This window comes from Rhea americana, unplaced genomic scaffold, assembly GCF_003343005.1.
Source record: "Rhea americana isolate MKP2758 unplaced genomic scaffold, rheAme1 scaffold_190, whole genome shotgun sequence".
Lineage (NCBI taxonomy): Eukaryota > Metazoa > Chordata > Aves > Rheiformes > Rheidae > Rhea > Rhea americana.
In genome coordinates this window covers 431,224-446,207 of record NW_028186039.1, presented here as the reverse complement: position 1 = coordinate 446,207, position 14,984 = coordinate 431,224, and the positions used below count along the sequence as shown (strand labels likewise).

Genomic DNA, 14,984 nt, shown 5'->3' with positions numbered 1-14,984 from the left:
TCCTGGGCATGTGGCAGGGCATGCTGCATGCATGGTAGATGACACGTTTAGCCATGCCAGCCTAGGTTAGCTCCTGGGGAACTCCCGTTTGAATTGCTTGTGATCCTAACAGAGTACTGTTGGGGTGAACAGTTCCCCCTCATCCAGAAGTGCCACGGAGTGCAGAAGGCCTGTCCTTCATCAGCATGGGCTGGCCTATGTGCTGGGGGATTCTCTTGCTACTGCATTCACCCGCAGCTTGTATAGCCCATCTAGTCATTGGTAGTGGCCACACAGGGTGGTATGGTAGCATGGCAGCAGTTCTCCAAGAGTGGGGCCGTGCCCCCCTCAGCTGCTCTCTGCACAGCCAAAGCACTACTATTTACAGCAACAGCTGCAGATCTTCAGAGGGCTGGGAGCACCATGGCCTGTAGGAGAGACAGCAGGACTGGGACTCTGAGGGATGGTGATCCAGCTTACCCTGGAAGGGTTAAGTCCAGGATGTGTCTGGGGAAAGACAGGAGCCCTGTGCAGTGGGGCAGACCCCATGGAAATCCTGTGGCACTTCCTGGGTCTTCTGGGGCGTGAACAAGAGTGAGCAGGAGCTTCTTCCATGCCTGGTGTTGGAGGAGACACCTGGCCCCCAAGGAACCTGGTACTAAACTTGACCACTCATCAAGGGCCACTTCATGCCCCAGGCCCTGGACTATTCTTTTAGTGTGTCATTTCCCTTAGCTTGAGAGGGTCTCATCTGTGAGCTTGCTGAGAACCTGTGGTGCAAATCAGGCATGTTCTGGGGGCAGGCAGTGTCCCTGGTAGCTTTCATATACTTGCTTGCTGAACTTCATCCCCTGTTTTAGCCTCACAGCCTGGCTATGGGGAAATGGAGTCATAAAACAGGTTACAGATTTGTTTCAAAGGGCAGAGATCCTCTCACCAGGCTAGGACCCTGCAGTGACCAGAAATCCTATCTCACTCCTCTATGCTTCAGTCCTAGCCAAGACTGCAGCTCTCTTTTTCTTTGAAGTCCCTCCCGTTTTGAATTACAGATCTGGTGACTCCTGGCTGACAGAGACTGGGAGATGAGGCCAGCAGCTCTTGCTGAAGAGAATCAGTTTCATGAGTTAGGCCTTGTGCAGAGCTCTGGTGAGCACTGGCACTGCAGTTGTGCTGGGGCAAGGGCTGTAGATAGTGCTGCCAATGCTTCCTGGCCAGTCTGTCTCCAGCTGCCTGTGCCATCAGTATGAGTGCCTGATGGGGGACCCCAATCAGGCCTCACAGCAACCAAACCAGCCACAGTATCCAAAGAAGGATGTGAGGGAGTGAGAAAGCTGAGGGGGTGGTCAGCAGATGGCAGCCGTGCACACGCTCTGGCATGGGACTGACTGGGATCAGTCCTGTGCAAGGCACAACACTCAAAACACTCAGCACATGCCCAGCACAAGACCTCACCAGTCTGGGGCTGATGCCCAGGGGACAAATAAGCCAGGACATTTGGCTTCACTCACAGAATTACAGTGCCAGGAGCTGGCAGAACTCTCTCTTTCTTGGGACAAGATCATTCCTTCCAGCAAATCTTCTCTTGCTAAGGTCCAAACACTCTCAGACATGAGTGTTGCCAGCCCTCAGTGCTTCCCTGAATCATTGCTCTCCCCACATAACTGCATCCGTGGGCCCAGCTGGCTTTGTCCTCTCTACTCAACCACACTGCTCCAACCTTTTCCTCAAAGCGGCATATCTGTAAACTCCAGCTGGATGCCACAGCAGGCCAGAGGTAGGAGAAATTCTACATCCTGATGGAAATGACCAGAATAGACAACTAGCTCAGCATAGGAATGTTCTGATTCTCCCAACCCGGGCATCTCTAAGCTCACAGTATTTTACACCAGGGACTCCTGGACTCAACTCTTCTCCCCCTCAAGTGTGTGTGAAGGCAAGAAATAGGGAGGGACTCAGAGCAGGCACTTCCAGGGCTCCCTGTGGTTAATTTTGTTTCTGATCAGAAAGAGACATCTCATCTGCAATCTGATGCCACCATGAGGGGTCTCCATGTTGCCTAATGTTTCCTTACTTCTTTCTGGAAATATTTGCTGAACTGTGAGCAGTTCACTTCCTGCAGCTGCTCCTGCCTCCTGCTATCCTTCACACCCTCACTTGAGCCTCAGCAATTCCTATTTCAGTCATAGCCTATTATAGACCCCTGCTACCTTCTGCCAGGAAGCAGGGCAGCTGGGAGGCAGTGAGGAGATGAGGTGACTATGTTGTGTGTTCACCTACTATATACATTGCATAGAATTACCTCCATCCATGTAGTTCATATTGACCTTGTGCTGTGAGAACTCAGCCACTTGCCCTGCACACAAACTTGTTGTATGCCCTTTACTCTGCTATCTACACCAAGCTAGCTTGGGTCTTCCTCCTGGAACACCTGGTCCTGGGCATTTTACATTGTCTTTCCTGATTGTAGGACACTATTCAGCCTTATTTCCCCATCAGGCACTTCCTGACTGGTTCCAGAGTTCTTGGGGCCCTAGAAGAGCAAAGCATACCACCAAGTCCCAGCTGCCTGTGGTCTGTGCACCAAGTGCATTTGGCTATGCTGGCTGAGCATCTTCCATGTCTAAATAGCATTACTGGGCTGGGGTCTCTGTTCCCTAGGAGGAGCAGATCCTTATCTAGAGAAAATCCACACAGTATCACCAAAGAAATGCCCTGCAGCTTTACTCCCCATTACTGAAGGGAAAGGAATCTAAAACAGGCTCCTTACCACCAGGGCCATTTTGGAATCACCAGCGTCAGAGTGCTCTCTCTATTCCTCCACCACATCATCTTCTGTCCTGCCCCATAGCCTATCTGGTGCGCAGGAGCTCTGATCCACAGGTTGGGTCCCGTGTGGGTGCTTCTGGCCAAACCCCATATACTGTTTCTGGGGCCACCCCTGGGGAGCCTGTGCAGAGCTCCCGGAGGAGCTCCAGCATTACCTTTGGGTGGTGCTCTGCTCACTCAGGGACTGTTGGGTGGCCTTGAGGTAACTCTGCCTCCGAGCTGCAGTTTTCGGGGATGGTTTGGGGCTGGTTTCTGAGTCTTCACTATCGTCATCCCCCATGGCTTTGATGTAACTCCCGCTCCGCATGCGCCGGCACGGGATCTCGCTGTCTTTGTCCCGAGACAGCGTGTTGTTCCACTCCCCCTGAGGCACCTGCAAGAGCAAGGGGAGCATGAGCAGGTATGAGCAATGGCGCCTCTGAGATCAGGGGAACCATGGGGGTTTGGTGATAAGGCTGATCCTCAGCTGGTATGTAATGGGAATGGGCAAAGCAATTCCTTTCTGACCCTCCTTTGCCAGCTCATGCCAGGAAACCTTATGTTTGATTGCCTCAATTTTAGCACATCTACTCATAACCATTAATCCAACGACAACTACAGACCACCTTTAAATGGATCATGCTTACATAGTTGATTTAAGACAAACAATACCAGACATAGTGAGAAGGGAAGAGCCTCACTAGTTTTGTGCTGGGCATTGGGACAAGAGTGGCACACTCTTGTTTAATGCAAATCCCATACTCAACTAATGTGAAGTGCGCACGATACTCAGGCCAAGGCCGACAAGAACTGTCATAGACTAGGACCTGTGAATGGCTAGCCAGAACCCAGCTCTCCACTAGGTCCATCTCTTTGTAACGTGTCTGAGTTGAAAGTGACTCTTGGCACCTCTAAGTCATTTTTTTAAATCTAACTAGGTCCTCACAAGTCCCTCTGGAGCAGCTGGGGTACATAGACCTTGCACTGGTATCTCTATACAGAGTTGAATAGTATCTCACACAAGAATAGCATTGCTAATTTCACTTATATAGTGGCCCTGCCATTAATTTAAAGCAGAAACGGTCTCTGTTCCCTTACTAGAGATGGGCAAGCTGATATTTTCCACTAGAGATGTGAAGCACAGAGCAATTCATGTGACTAATACCATTCTACAGTCTGTCCCCACCTGTGAAGGGTTTATATAGCTGACAGAAGGGCACAGCCAAGGTAGTCGGCCAGAAGCAGAACCAGACGTCAGCACAGGACTGATCACCACCAGAGCCACATGTGGTATGAGATAGGTCAGGAGAGAGATGAGGTAACCTAAATGGGCCAGGAAGAAGTCCTGGTTGTGTGGCTAACTCAGTTTGTAGCTGGTGTTTAACCAACTCTTGAGATGAAGAAATGTGAAGAAGGAGAAACAGAGAGATACTTGTCAGGACAAAAGCAATCCCTTTTAATGTTTCCTAAGAGGTTTCCTGCTCAAAGGTTTGTCCTGCTGCTTTTGACATCCAAGATGTGCAACAGCATGCTCTCATTTTGTGAGACAAGGGCAGGCAAACAGGTCACCAGCTGCTGCACAGCCCTGGCACAGCCACTGCATGTGTCTGGGCCTCCCTTCCCAGCCTGGACCCTGCTGTCTTCTGTCTGTCTTGTCTCTGTATGGGCAAGAGTAGTCTATGAAACAGGGGCTGCTGTRGCTACTGGTATGTACAGCAGTCTGGAAAAACACTTGTCAGCTGCTGCACTGACTGCAGGTACCACACTACCCAATAGATAATGATAGAAAGCTGCAGATACTGATCTCTTCTCTACCTTACAAATGTGCACAGACCAAGACAGTTGCAAAGCCCTCAGCTCTGCTGTGGGAAGCAGGCTGGCTGGGGATCACTATGAATAGTGAAAAGCCTTGTGCTGAAAGCGGCTCATGCTGTCAAGAGTGTCCACATCTACTCTGTTGGATGGAGCTGTTGGATTTACCCAGTTCCCTGGGGAGCTATGGGATTAATCAGCCAGTGTTTATACAGTGCTTTGGGAATGCAAAGAGCCATGTTGCAGCTAACTGTTATTAGCCAGAGCAATTAAGCATAGCTTACTTCCTACCCCTCCTCCTTGTCTACAGCAGGCCTATTTTGTGGGAGAAGGTCCAATATGCTACTGCTGCAGGGGTGCAGCATCTTCCCAGACCTGTGGCTCTGCAAGTAGTGGCTTCTCATTGCCCTGAGAAGAGAGGGTGCTAGGGAGTGCCAGAAGCATGCTCAATCCGTGCACAACAGTTTAGCTCACTATGAGGGCTTTCTGTTGCCCAGGAGAGCCAGGTGTTCCCCCATGCTCCCCTAGACTACTGCTTGCTGTGTCTCTTCAGAAGAACATGACCCCAGTGCTATGCTTAGCAGAACTGCATAACCTGGAGAGATCGCTTTGGTGATGGGGCTCCCACCATGACACGTACCCTTCGGCCACGAGCAGTATACTGAGGGCAAAGAGCAGAGAGACAGAGGCATCATGTTGCTGGTGTGGAGTGAGTCCTGAATGTGAGACACAAACCTTGCCAGGCCTCCTTTGCCCTGCCACTGCAGGTTTTCCCAGCTTCTTCCCCTTCTACCTCTTGCAGCTTCATGTTTGCCAAGGGGCTGGGTGCTTGCAAGATAGCAACACTGCTCATTTCTTGATCTACTGGTTATAATCTTGCGGGCTCCTGTAAAGCAAGAGTAGAGAGCCCTTTCTCTTGTTTGTGTGAGCCCTTTCTGTGTCCCAGCCCAGCTACCCACACAGAAGAGACCATGCTGGCTCCAACCGAGCCCACTTTCTGGGGCATTCCTTGCCACAGGAGAGCGCTTTCCATCACCCAGGGGTTCCTGGGGTGGCTGGTTCTGGCCTTTCCTAAATAAGAAGACAGGAGCCTCTGGAAACAGTTTTTATACTGGCTACCTTGGAGTCAGGTCTGACTTGAGACTTTGCTGCTTGTCTTCTCCTCAGAATGAGTACCAGCCTCCCACCAGCAAGGCTCCTSGGCCAGCAACGGGCTGGAGTGAAGAGGCAACAGAGCTGGAGTCCATAGCCCCTGGCTGATGAGGTTAGAATGACATTTCCATCAGCTTTCTAGCAGCCAGGTATGCCAAACAAGGATAAAAGGGACACAGCCATCTGCTCTTCAGGGGTAGATGTTGTATTTCATGGGGCAGTGGGGTGCTGAAATCACCTCTCCCAGCATTTGCCATTCCCCTAGAGAGCCTGAAGACAGATGTGGCATAAAAACCTTGGGCTTTCGTGGCTACTCTAATTCTACTGCTTGAGGGTAGGGTCTGGGGCTCGATCAGTTCAGCAAAATCTAAGCTTGTGCATCTGCCCCCTGGCCTTGGGCGCTCTTGACACAGGGCAAAGCATCACCAAAGCTGATGGTTTCAGTGTATCTCTGCTAGTGCAGCTTGTCTACAACAGTGTGAACCAAGCATCCCATGGCATTGTCTATCCCATACAGACTCAGTGCAAAGCTCTCTCCTAGGAACAGCCTCCACTAGATTTCCTGTCACACTGTGACAGCCCTCTGATGCTACTTGAATTGCCTTACTTCCCCTTTCTCTCACCTCTCCTCCACTTTGCACTGTAGAAGGGCAGCGACGCTAGTGCCAGAATCAAAGTTACCCTCAAGGTGTTCCACATTCCAGTTTAACAGCATCAAGGGCAAAAAAGATCCCTGACCAGAAACTCGTTAAATCCAGTGCCCCAGTTTGGAGCAGCATCCTGAGTAGAGCTGCCAGTTGGCAGACAGAGCCCACAGAGACTCCCAAACCTCTTGCTCCCTGTGGCCCAGAGCACAGGACCAGTATTTCAAAAGTGCTGCACCTGAAAAGACAAACACTTCTAAAGCAGTGCTAGTTCCTGAGGTGCTCTTCAGAATCCTGCAGAGTACTTCTTTGTACCTTCAGACACCTGAGAACCTGAGAAATCTATCCCAAAGCCTCTAAAGCTCTGCAGTGCAGGTGAAGACCTCAGAGCACACCCTGCTATCAAGAGACAGACCTCAGCAGTGGCCAAGGCAGCACATTGATGGCAATACCTTTCATGGCAGCTGAGACCGGGCACTGAACCCAGCCCATGTATTAAAGAAAGGACAAAATGTTTGCCAGGTGTTGCATGTCGGCCTTGCACAGAGAAGCTCAGAAGGTTCCTTATGGGCTATAGGAGCGTTGCTGCACTTCCTATTGCTTTCCCAAAGGTAGGCTTGACTCTGGTGGTTTTGTTGGTGTGAAAGGGGTGGGAACAACAGGAATGCCAGGAATAGAACTCTCATGAAGGGTTTGAGCAGATCCTGGGCTTATCTGCAAAACTCTTGCAGATTGCTGCTAGACATGGACAGCAGAGGGATGCTGCCAGACTTCAGGGTGCAGACCACCCCTCTGCTTCCTGCCTAGTCTCTGTCCACTTGGTGCCTCTTGGTGAAGGCATGTGGGATCCAAGCATGTATTCATCCCTGGTAACTAGGCTTCACTGGCAACATCTTCCTGTAATACTGCACTTTGCAGGGAAGTGGTGCTTTCTGGCTCTTGCCCTCAGTATCATGAGGTAAGTGTGGAGAAGAAAGAAAAGAAGTGCCTGCAGAGGGTTCTTCCTACCCTAAGCTTGCCTGGGGCATTCCCTAATCACCCACACAAACAGATCCTTAACAGAAGGGAGAGAGCAGTGAAGGGGAAAAATCCACCTCCTGGGTTGTGGGCCAGGATGGAAGAGCTATGTTGTTCCCATTGTTAGGGGAGTCTGGGGAGAAGAGAGACTTTCAGAACAAACAGTCTTCATTTACACATGTGCCAGCTCCAACATGCAGCCCAGGCCCAACACACATGAACATGCACCCAAACATGAATGCACCCGTCAAGGCACACACAGAAGTAGATGCAATGCATACGGATGTATGGGCCATGCAGACAGGTTCCAATGCAAAGAGAAGGAGCTTAATGAGGGTACCCTGCCCCTCTCTTCAGGGCTGGATCTCATATGGTGTCCATATACAGCTATGTGTGGCCTCACCCATGTCCCCAAAGAAGAAAGCAGAAGCCCAGAATGCCTATTGGCCCCATCTGTCCTTTTGGAAAGGGACTCTCTGGGAAGGAGCTGGGCTAGCTTTCCTGCCCCTCGGAGCTGTGTGGTTGGTGTGAGAGCAGCCAGGATCTATGAAGTGGCTGGTATGGAATGGGCTGCCCACCTTGGCTTATGAATGTATGTTTGGAGCTACTGGGAGGTTAGGGAGGCTTCAGTGTCCTCTGTCTGTAAGGGCGGTCTGGAAGGCTAATCTGGGTGATGGTGCAGGCTAACGGTGCTCATGGTGTGACCCTGTCACCTGGGGATTCACAGCTGTCCCACTAATGGCAGAGCTCTTTGTGGCTACTCAGCTTCCTGACATATGGCCCAGAGCAGCTGGGATTCTAACTGCCTTGCTGCTTCTTTTGGGAAGTGTTTAGGAGAGAGAAATAACACTGGGCATGGGCAAAGTCAGACTACGCCACCATGTCTCTTCATGTACATCTGAAGCACTGTCTTGGTAGCATGGTATTTTCCCTCTCTTGCTATGCAATATTCATAAATAATAGCTCTGGGGCTACCCAGAGCTGTGAGTATTGTCCATTCCTTCAATGTTATCTCAGTACCCACGCAATGTGGGTCTGAAGTCAGTGCAGAACATAGAAATGCTGCTGGGCCCTGCCAGCTCCTGTTTACCTTTGCTTGGTACTTGTCCTGCTCTGGGCACTTCTCACTCCAGGGAGCTTTTGGGATACTGGGTGCCTGACCTCTCAGTTTCTTTCCTTTCACTGCTAGCCACACCTAGGGTCTGCCTGAAGCAGAGGAGAGGAGAGACAAAAAGGAACAAGGCCTCGATCCCTCGAGGGCTGTTCTCCAGCCCTCTCTCTAAGGACAGTGGCATAGCCTTGAGGGCTGCTCCAGAGAAACCCCGCACACAAAGGGGATGGAACTGTACCTGGAGCAGATCTGGGTGATCACCCACTCTCAGCTCCAACCTTTGGGTCTGGGAATGGGCCTGGAAACACACAAAGACTCCCAACAGTCCCTGACGGGCTCCAAGCCTAGCCAGAGCCTGCAAATAGAGCAGGGGAAGTGAATAGGCTTGTCCCAGCCTGAAGGCTTGGGGAATCTGTCTCCAACCCACTTCTCCTACTCACCCTAAGGTCCAGTGGGCATTCTTCCAACTCTGGGCCCAGCTGGGCATTTCTCCTTTGGAGCAGTCCCCGGTAGTACTAGGGCAGAGCACTCTGTGCTCCCAAGGATCCAGCTTTTCTGCCACGCAGAGGCATGTGGTTTCTTGCCGCAGTGCAAACAGGTGCTGGGAGGGGGGCTGTCCTGCTCTAGAGAAGGGGTGACAGAAGAGCAAGTGGCAAGGGACATATGGCCTTGCAAAAGGACTTTTCCCCCGCACAGCCCTCAAGGCTCTGTGTGACTTTTCCATCACTGGCTTAAGCTCTTTCCCAGGCTGAGGACGTATCTGGATGTAACTGCCTCATTCTGTCCTGAGGGCCCTAGGTGCTCCAAGCYCTGTGCTCTGTCCTCAGGAGTTCACACTAGGCATTTCGGAGCATGTTCAGCCTGAGCAGATATGATCTATCAGCTTTTGTGAGGAACATACATCGCATCTTCTGGACTCAGAGTCCTGGGTCTTGTCTGGCTTTGCTGGTGATGCACTCCTGGACATGGGAGCTGGCCCAGATCCCGAAGACACTTATCACACTCTCTGGCCTCCCCCAGGTTTTCCTCAAGCCATGCAGGGAGCAGGCTATGGGCTGATCCCTACCTGGACAGTTTCTGCTCTGAGTTTTGTGGCACAGGGTTGTCAAACTCACTTGACGGTTCCAGGAGGGTCAGGGAGGGGAGGTAACTGGGCAAAAGCTTCCTCTCAAAATAAGCTCCCTACCTGGCCGCTGCCTGCGTCGGTTGGCCCAGGGCTGAGAGGCTGTTCCCACCTCGGCGGGAGCTCGCTCGGCTGCAGCAGGGCGGCACCCGTTTCCTCCCAGCCGAATGGTGGGGCTGCCCAGCTGCTGGCCGGGCTCACGCTACCCAGCTGTGCCCACAGCCCACGGTCAGGCTGTCAAGAAATGGAGGCTCATTACATGGGTTGGGAATAAATGAGCAGGGCAGTCTGATAACCCTGAGTCTGGCCAAATCCCGAGAGGTGTGTGAGCACTGAGCAAGGGGCTGCAGGGGGTCACTGTGCTCAGAGCCATCTTTGCTGGGCTGTCTGCCAACACACAAAGAGCAGGAATGGTACTGGTGGAGAGTTTGTCTCCAGTTTTTTAATCTCCTAACACTTAACTGAAAGGAGGGCAAAGAAAAAGAAACCAGGCCAAGAACCTTTTTCTGATGACTTTCCTGATGCAATAAGTCCCTCCATAATTTGATTTGCAGAAGGAGCCAACAAGATATTGGAAGCAGAATGTACTTCAATAATTCATTGCTCTTTAAAGCCTTCAAGCCCGCTGGCCACAGCCAGGGGAGCCAGTGACACCTTTCCATTAAAAAAGACGTTTGAGATTTACATACATAGTCCATCTGATTATTCATTCCCTTACCTCACCCCACCCAGGCCTGGCTTATTTATCTTTATTCCTCTCTCTAGAGCACAACCAAATTTCTATTCTTCAAGTAATGCTTTCTGAAACCACCAGGCTCCAAAGTGACCTGGTGCTATCAGAACAGGGGATTCAATTCTGTGGCCCCCAGCATTAGCCATGCAGGCCTCTGCCATGCAAGCTAGGAGGCTGGTGTTGCTCTCCTCACCCCACAGCTGCTTCCCTGCATGTGAAGTGAGCCAGCAAATGAAGCCATGCCCTGCTGAGCTGCTGTTCCTACCAGCACTCCTGGGAAGCTGTGCAGAGCAGGGCTTACTGGGCACGCTGACACATCCTTGAGATGCACGGATATAAGGGGTTAAGCATCAGTTATTATTGGTGTCCTTTGGATGGTGGGATCACTGCAGTGCCTGGTCAGAGGCCAGGGAGCCTTCCTGTTGGGGTGGGACAAGAGCTACAGCCCCTTGGTATATGTAGCTGCCCAAGCAGAGAGAAGAAATGGCTGCACACAGGCAGGAGTCAAGCTGCCTAAGAACTGAGTTCACCTTGGCCTTGGCATCTGCAGGATCTGGGTGGGTGGTGAGTGTGTGCTCAGGGCACAGGGAATGAGTGTCACAAAAGATGCCGAGGCCATGATGCTGTGGGGAACGTAGGGCCATGGGCACAGTGGCTCCTCCTCACACTTCCATGGCCAAGCATAGGGCTGAGAGGAGACCCTGGGGCAGCACTGCAGCTGAGGGAGCTGTCAGCACTAATGCCAGTGTCCCCACAGGAGGTGTGGTAGTCTGTCCCTCTGCATAGCTGGAGCCTTGACAGAATTTAACCTCTCTCCATCCTCCCCAGCTTTTTCCTGGTAATGTGCCACTGGGGGCTATGGGGCAGCTTGGGCTGTGCCACATTGGAACAGGGATAACTTGAGGTAATAGCTGAAACATCTGGATCACATGGGCTGTTTCATAAGGCCTATCATCTGCCCATGAGAAGGGTATCCCCTACCTCCTCCAAGCCTACATTCTCCCCACATGGAGAAAGTCGTGCCCCCTCCCCCCCCGCCCCTCCACTACACCCACCTGCAGGTAGTGGTAGGCCAAGTCTTGATGGCAGGACTTGGATTTCAGCAAGGCTTTGTCGATCGTGGCTGAGGCCTTCTGGCACATTTCCCGGGCATGGCTGAGTGTCAGTGTAGACCAGGAACCCCTTTTAATGTAGTTGGACTCATTGTTGATGGGGATATTGGTGCAAGGGGTGACCTTGAGGTCGTTATTGCTCTTGGAGGATTTCAGCATGTGCTCACTGATGGTGTTATAAGCATGCATGAAGTACTTCGGCTGGCTGTGATCTGGCTGCCGGCCCAGTGTCATGAGACCCATTGGGTTGCGGTAACTGCAGGTATCACTGTCTAAGTTGTCATCTGAACTCCACCAACCTGATATATTGGATCTTGTTCTGCGCTTGGGCTCAGAGGTCTTCGCCCGATCTTTGCTCTTGCTCCTCCGGTTCTGCTTGGGGTCATCAACCCCTTTCTTTCCATTCACGTTGCCTTTAGTGGGGCCCTCCAGAGACTGGGATTTGGCAAATAGCTTCTGGACAGAGTGGACAAGGTGTCGGATCCGCCCTGGGCTCTCACTCCGGTGCTTTGCATCACTCCTCTGAAACTGGAGGGTGCTGAAGCCATCTCTGTGGATGGGCAGCTGCTTCTCAAACTGGTCAAGGAGATTTGCAGGCAGGCGGTTGATCTTAGTGGCTTGTGCATGGCTTGGAAAAGGGTTCTCATCTGGGACCTCAAAGTGGGAGTTGTAATGTATGCGGGGGAAAGTGCTGCTGTTGGAGATCTGGTTGTTGAGTGGAAGGAGGCAGTCGCCGTGGAGGGTATTCTGGGCTGGGAATCTGGCATCCATGGTGTAGGAGTCAGTGGGGCTGAGGAGATAAGGATTCCTGTCCTGAGGGGTGTAAAGAGAGTCCTGAGGGGAGTCCAGGTTATCAGAGAGGTGGCGGCTTCTGTTATCTCCTAAGCCCTTCATGGTCCTGGTGTTTTCTAGAGCATTGCTCAGGGATGGTGTGGCAGAGCCTTTGCACGAGTGCTGACTCTGCTCCCCAGGAGACTGCTTTGCACCTGGAGGAAGAGGAGAGATGCTCAGAGCATGCCAAAAAGCTGTCACTGATGCTCTCTGAGAGCCCAATCCTCACTGGGAGAGGATCTCCTGCAAGGACTGTCCCAGCTCTAAAAGCAAATATCCCCAAGGTTAAGAGATTGGAGAGAGATCACACAGCAGGAAGGGAGAAGAAGAGGTATGAGAATCAACAACTGGAGAAGACCAGTGAGCAGATGATACAGAAGGAGAGGAGATGGGGAAGGATTCATTCTTTCTGGTTGCAGCTTAAGTACTTGTGTGCTCCAGTGCTCTACCACAAGCTGCTTAAATAAGGATGCTGCATCTACTTTTCTGGCCTCTGCACATGTTTATTTTATAGAGTCCCTTCCCCAGCCAGCATAATGAGGCTAGCAGGGATACTGCCAGCAAATTACCACTCCTGTCCCATTTGCTCAGGGGGCTGGAGAAAAACCTGCTGTCAAAAACTGCGTGCAGGCCTTGCCTGAGCCAAGGGAAATGAGGAGCTGGGCATCTGGTCTTTTACATTATATTTTATGTTTCTGTGGTTACTGGATCTCGGAAGGTGACTGGCAGCCCTGCTCTGTGTGTTGCATAGAGCTGTGTTAATGCAATATGATGGCAAAATGTCTCCCCTCTGACAAGCATCTGGCTTTATGACATGCTTTACTCCAAAGGAATATATTCCAGGACCTATGATGAGAGGGAGAAGTGTTTCTGAGCACTCAGAGCGTGAATTGAGAAGCTGTTGGCTACTCAGTTGATCTTTTCTTCCTTGCTGTGTCACTCCTGAGTGGGTTGTGACACCCTCCAAGCCTGGCCGTCCATCCCCTGGCTAATGCAAACCTGTGGTGCTGCACTGCTCTTGCCCTCAAGGGATCCATGGCCATATGGAAGGTTGGGTTTCTCCTGTCCCGCTTCTCCTGAAACTCATATGGAGAAGCTGTATGGTTTCATGAAGTGAATCCTTTTTAATTGCTGCTGACCTAAGAGCTGCCATGGAACAAATTTTCACCCTGAATCCCTGGACAAGTGAGTGGCTGTGCAGCTGGCCCAGAGGCCTTTAATCACAGTCCTGAGCCGAGCCACCTCACCTGGGCACCTGGTGGTGTGGGAGACATGACTCGGCCTTCAGGCCTCTCCACCATCTGGAAGGATTTCCATGGATGGTTTCTACATGTTTTGGTCATAACATGGCTGTTACTCAAGGCTGAACTGGAGGAACCTTGATACCAAAGTAGCCCTTCTTGCAGTGTCAGTCTTGGCATACTGCTCATGGTTCTTGTGGATACTATCCTCTTCCTCTCCCTTTGTGCTCTTCTGCAGATAAGAGTATCAGCCTGTCCTCGACAGGGTAGCTGGAGAAGTGTCCCCAGAAGAGAGAGTCACACTTGTGTCAGGCAGCCCTGCAGTTGCTTCTGAGGAGAAAGGCATTTGATCTCTGGGCACAAGAGGAGAACAGGGTGTCCAAACTGATTCACCTATTTTGTCCTTTAAATTGCAGGTTGCTATGAATGGACAAGCTCAGCCTTGCCCGACTCAGAGGGGAAGCCCAGCAGTTGGGAGAGCCCAGATCCTCCCTGGATCCTAGCAGGCTCTGCCCAGGCTAAACTCTGCCCACAATGGTCTCCTTCCTCTTTGCCTTCAGTGCCTTGGCTCTGAACTCCTGGCAAGTTCTTTCTGCTCCAACATGGCTGCTGTCAGCCATCTCAGCTCTGCTGATGACTGTGCTTCTCCCATCGCATTATGCTAAGGGACCAAGACAGTCCCTAAGGAAACAATGCAGCTTTGATTTGATTCTAATGGGATGTCTCTGGATATTGATAGTAAATAAGTCTTTTCCTACCAAAGACAAACAATATTTGAGGCAGAAATCTCTTAGGCAGTTCAGAGACTTCAGCCCAGTGACTGCTTTGCCATAAAGCACATCAGCATCACTGCTTTCATCTTTTCTGGGCACTGGACTCTGGAATGAAGTAAAACTGCCTTAGGATTAAAAATAAAATGAAATGAAATGTAAATGAAAAGTGAAATGAAAGAGGAGTGGGGCCAGGGGCTGGAATGGCTTGGAGAAGTAGAAGGGCTGGGAAAATGGCTGTGAGGACAAGATAGAATGAAAGAAAAGTAAAGCTTGTGCCATAGGCTAGAAGGCTGGAAGCAAATGGGGTGGGAATCTAGGGAGCTGCAGAGGCCAGAGAGCTCTCTCTCTCACAGGCTGTTGTGCTATTCCCAACAGTGGACACTTACTTCTATGCGGCAGAGAATTTATTCTTCTCTTTTCCTCCTCCAGGCTCTCGCAAGGCTGCCAACAGACCCTCATCCTCCTGCCTGCTCTGCTTGCCATGGGCATTCCTGTGTTTGATGACCAGCTGCACCATGAAGCGTGCTACTGCTGCTGGTATTGCTGCTGGAAATGTGTGGAGTCAGAGCTGGTGAGGCAGGATACAGGGTCCTGGGGTGTTGATGGGGCTCAGTGAAGGTCAAAACCCTCTTTGGGCTCCCCCAGCTCTCA

General features: G+C 51.4%; 1 protein-coding gene across 1 annotated transcript in view; it reads right to left on the bottom strand.

Moving 5' to 3' along the window:
* The window catches only part of DLGAP4 (DLG associated protein 4), a 77,330-nt gene extending 64,873 nt beyond the window's left edge, over positions 1 to 12,457 (bottom strand). Inside the window, exons 1-2 of the mRNA XM_085302605.1 lie at positions 11,432 to 12,457; positions 2,961 to 3,178 (exon numbers count right to left, since the gene is read on the bottom strand). Coding sequence (XP_085158731.1) covers positions 2,961 to 3,178; positions 11,432 to 12,382 — 1,169 coding nt within the window. The 5' untranslated portion in view covers positions 12,383 to 12,457. The remainder of the gene's footprint in view (positions 1 to 2,960; positions 3,179 to 11,431) is intronic.
* Positions 12,458 to 14,984: the final 2,527 nt, after the last annotated feature.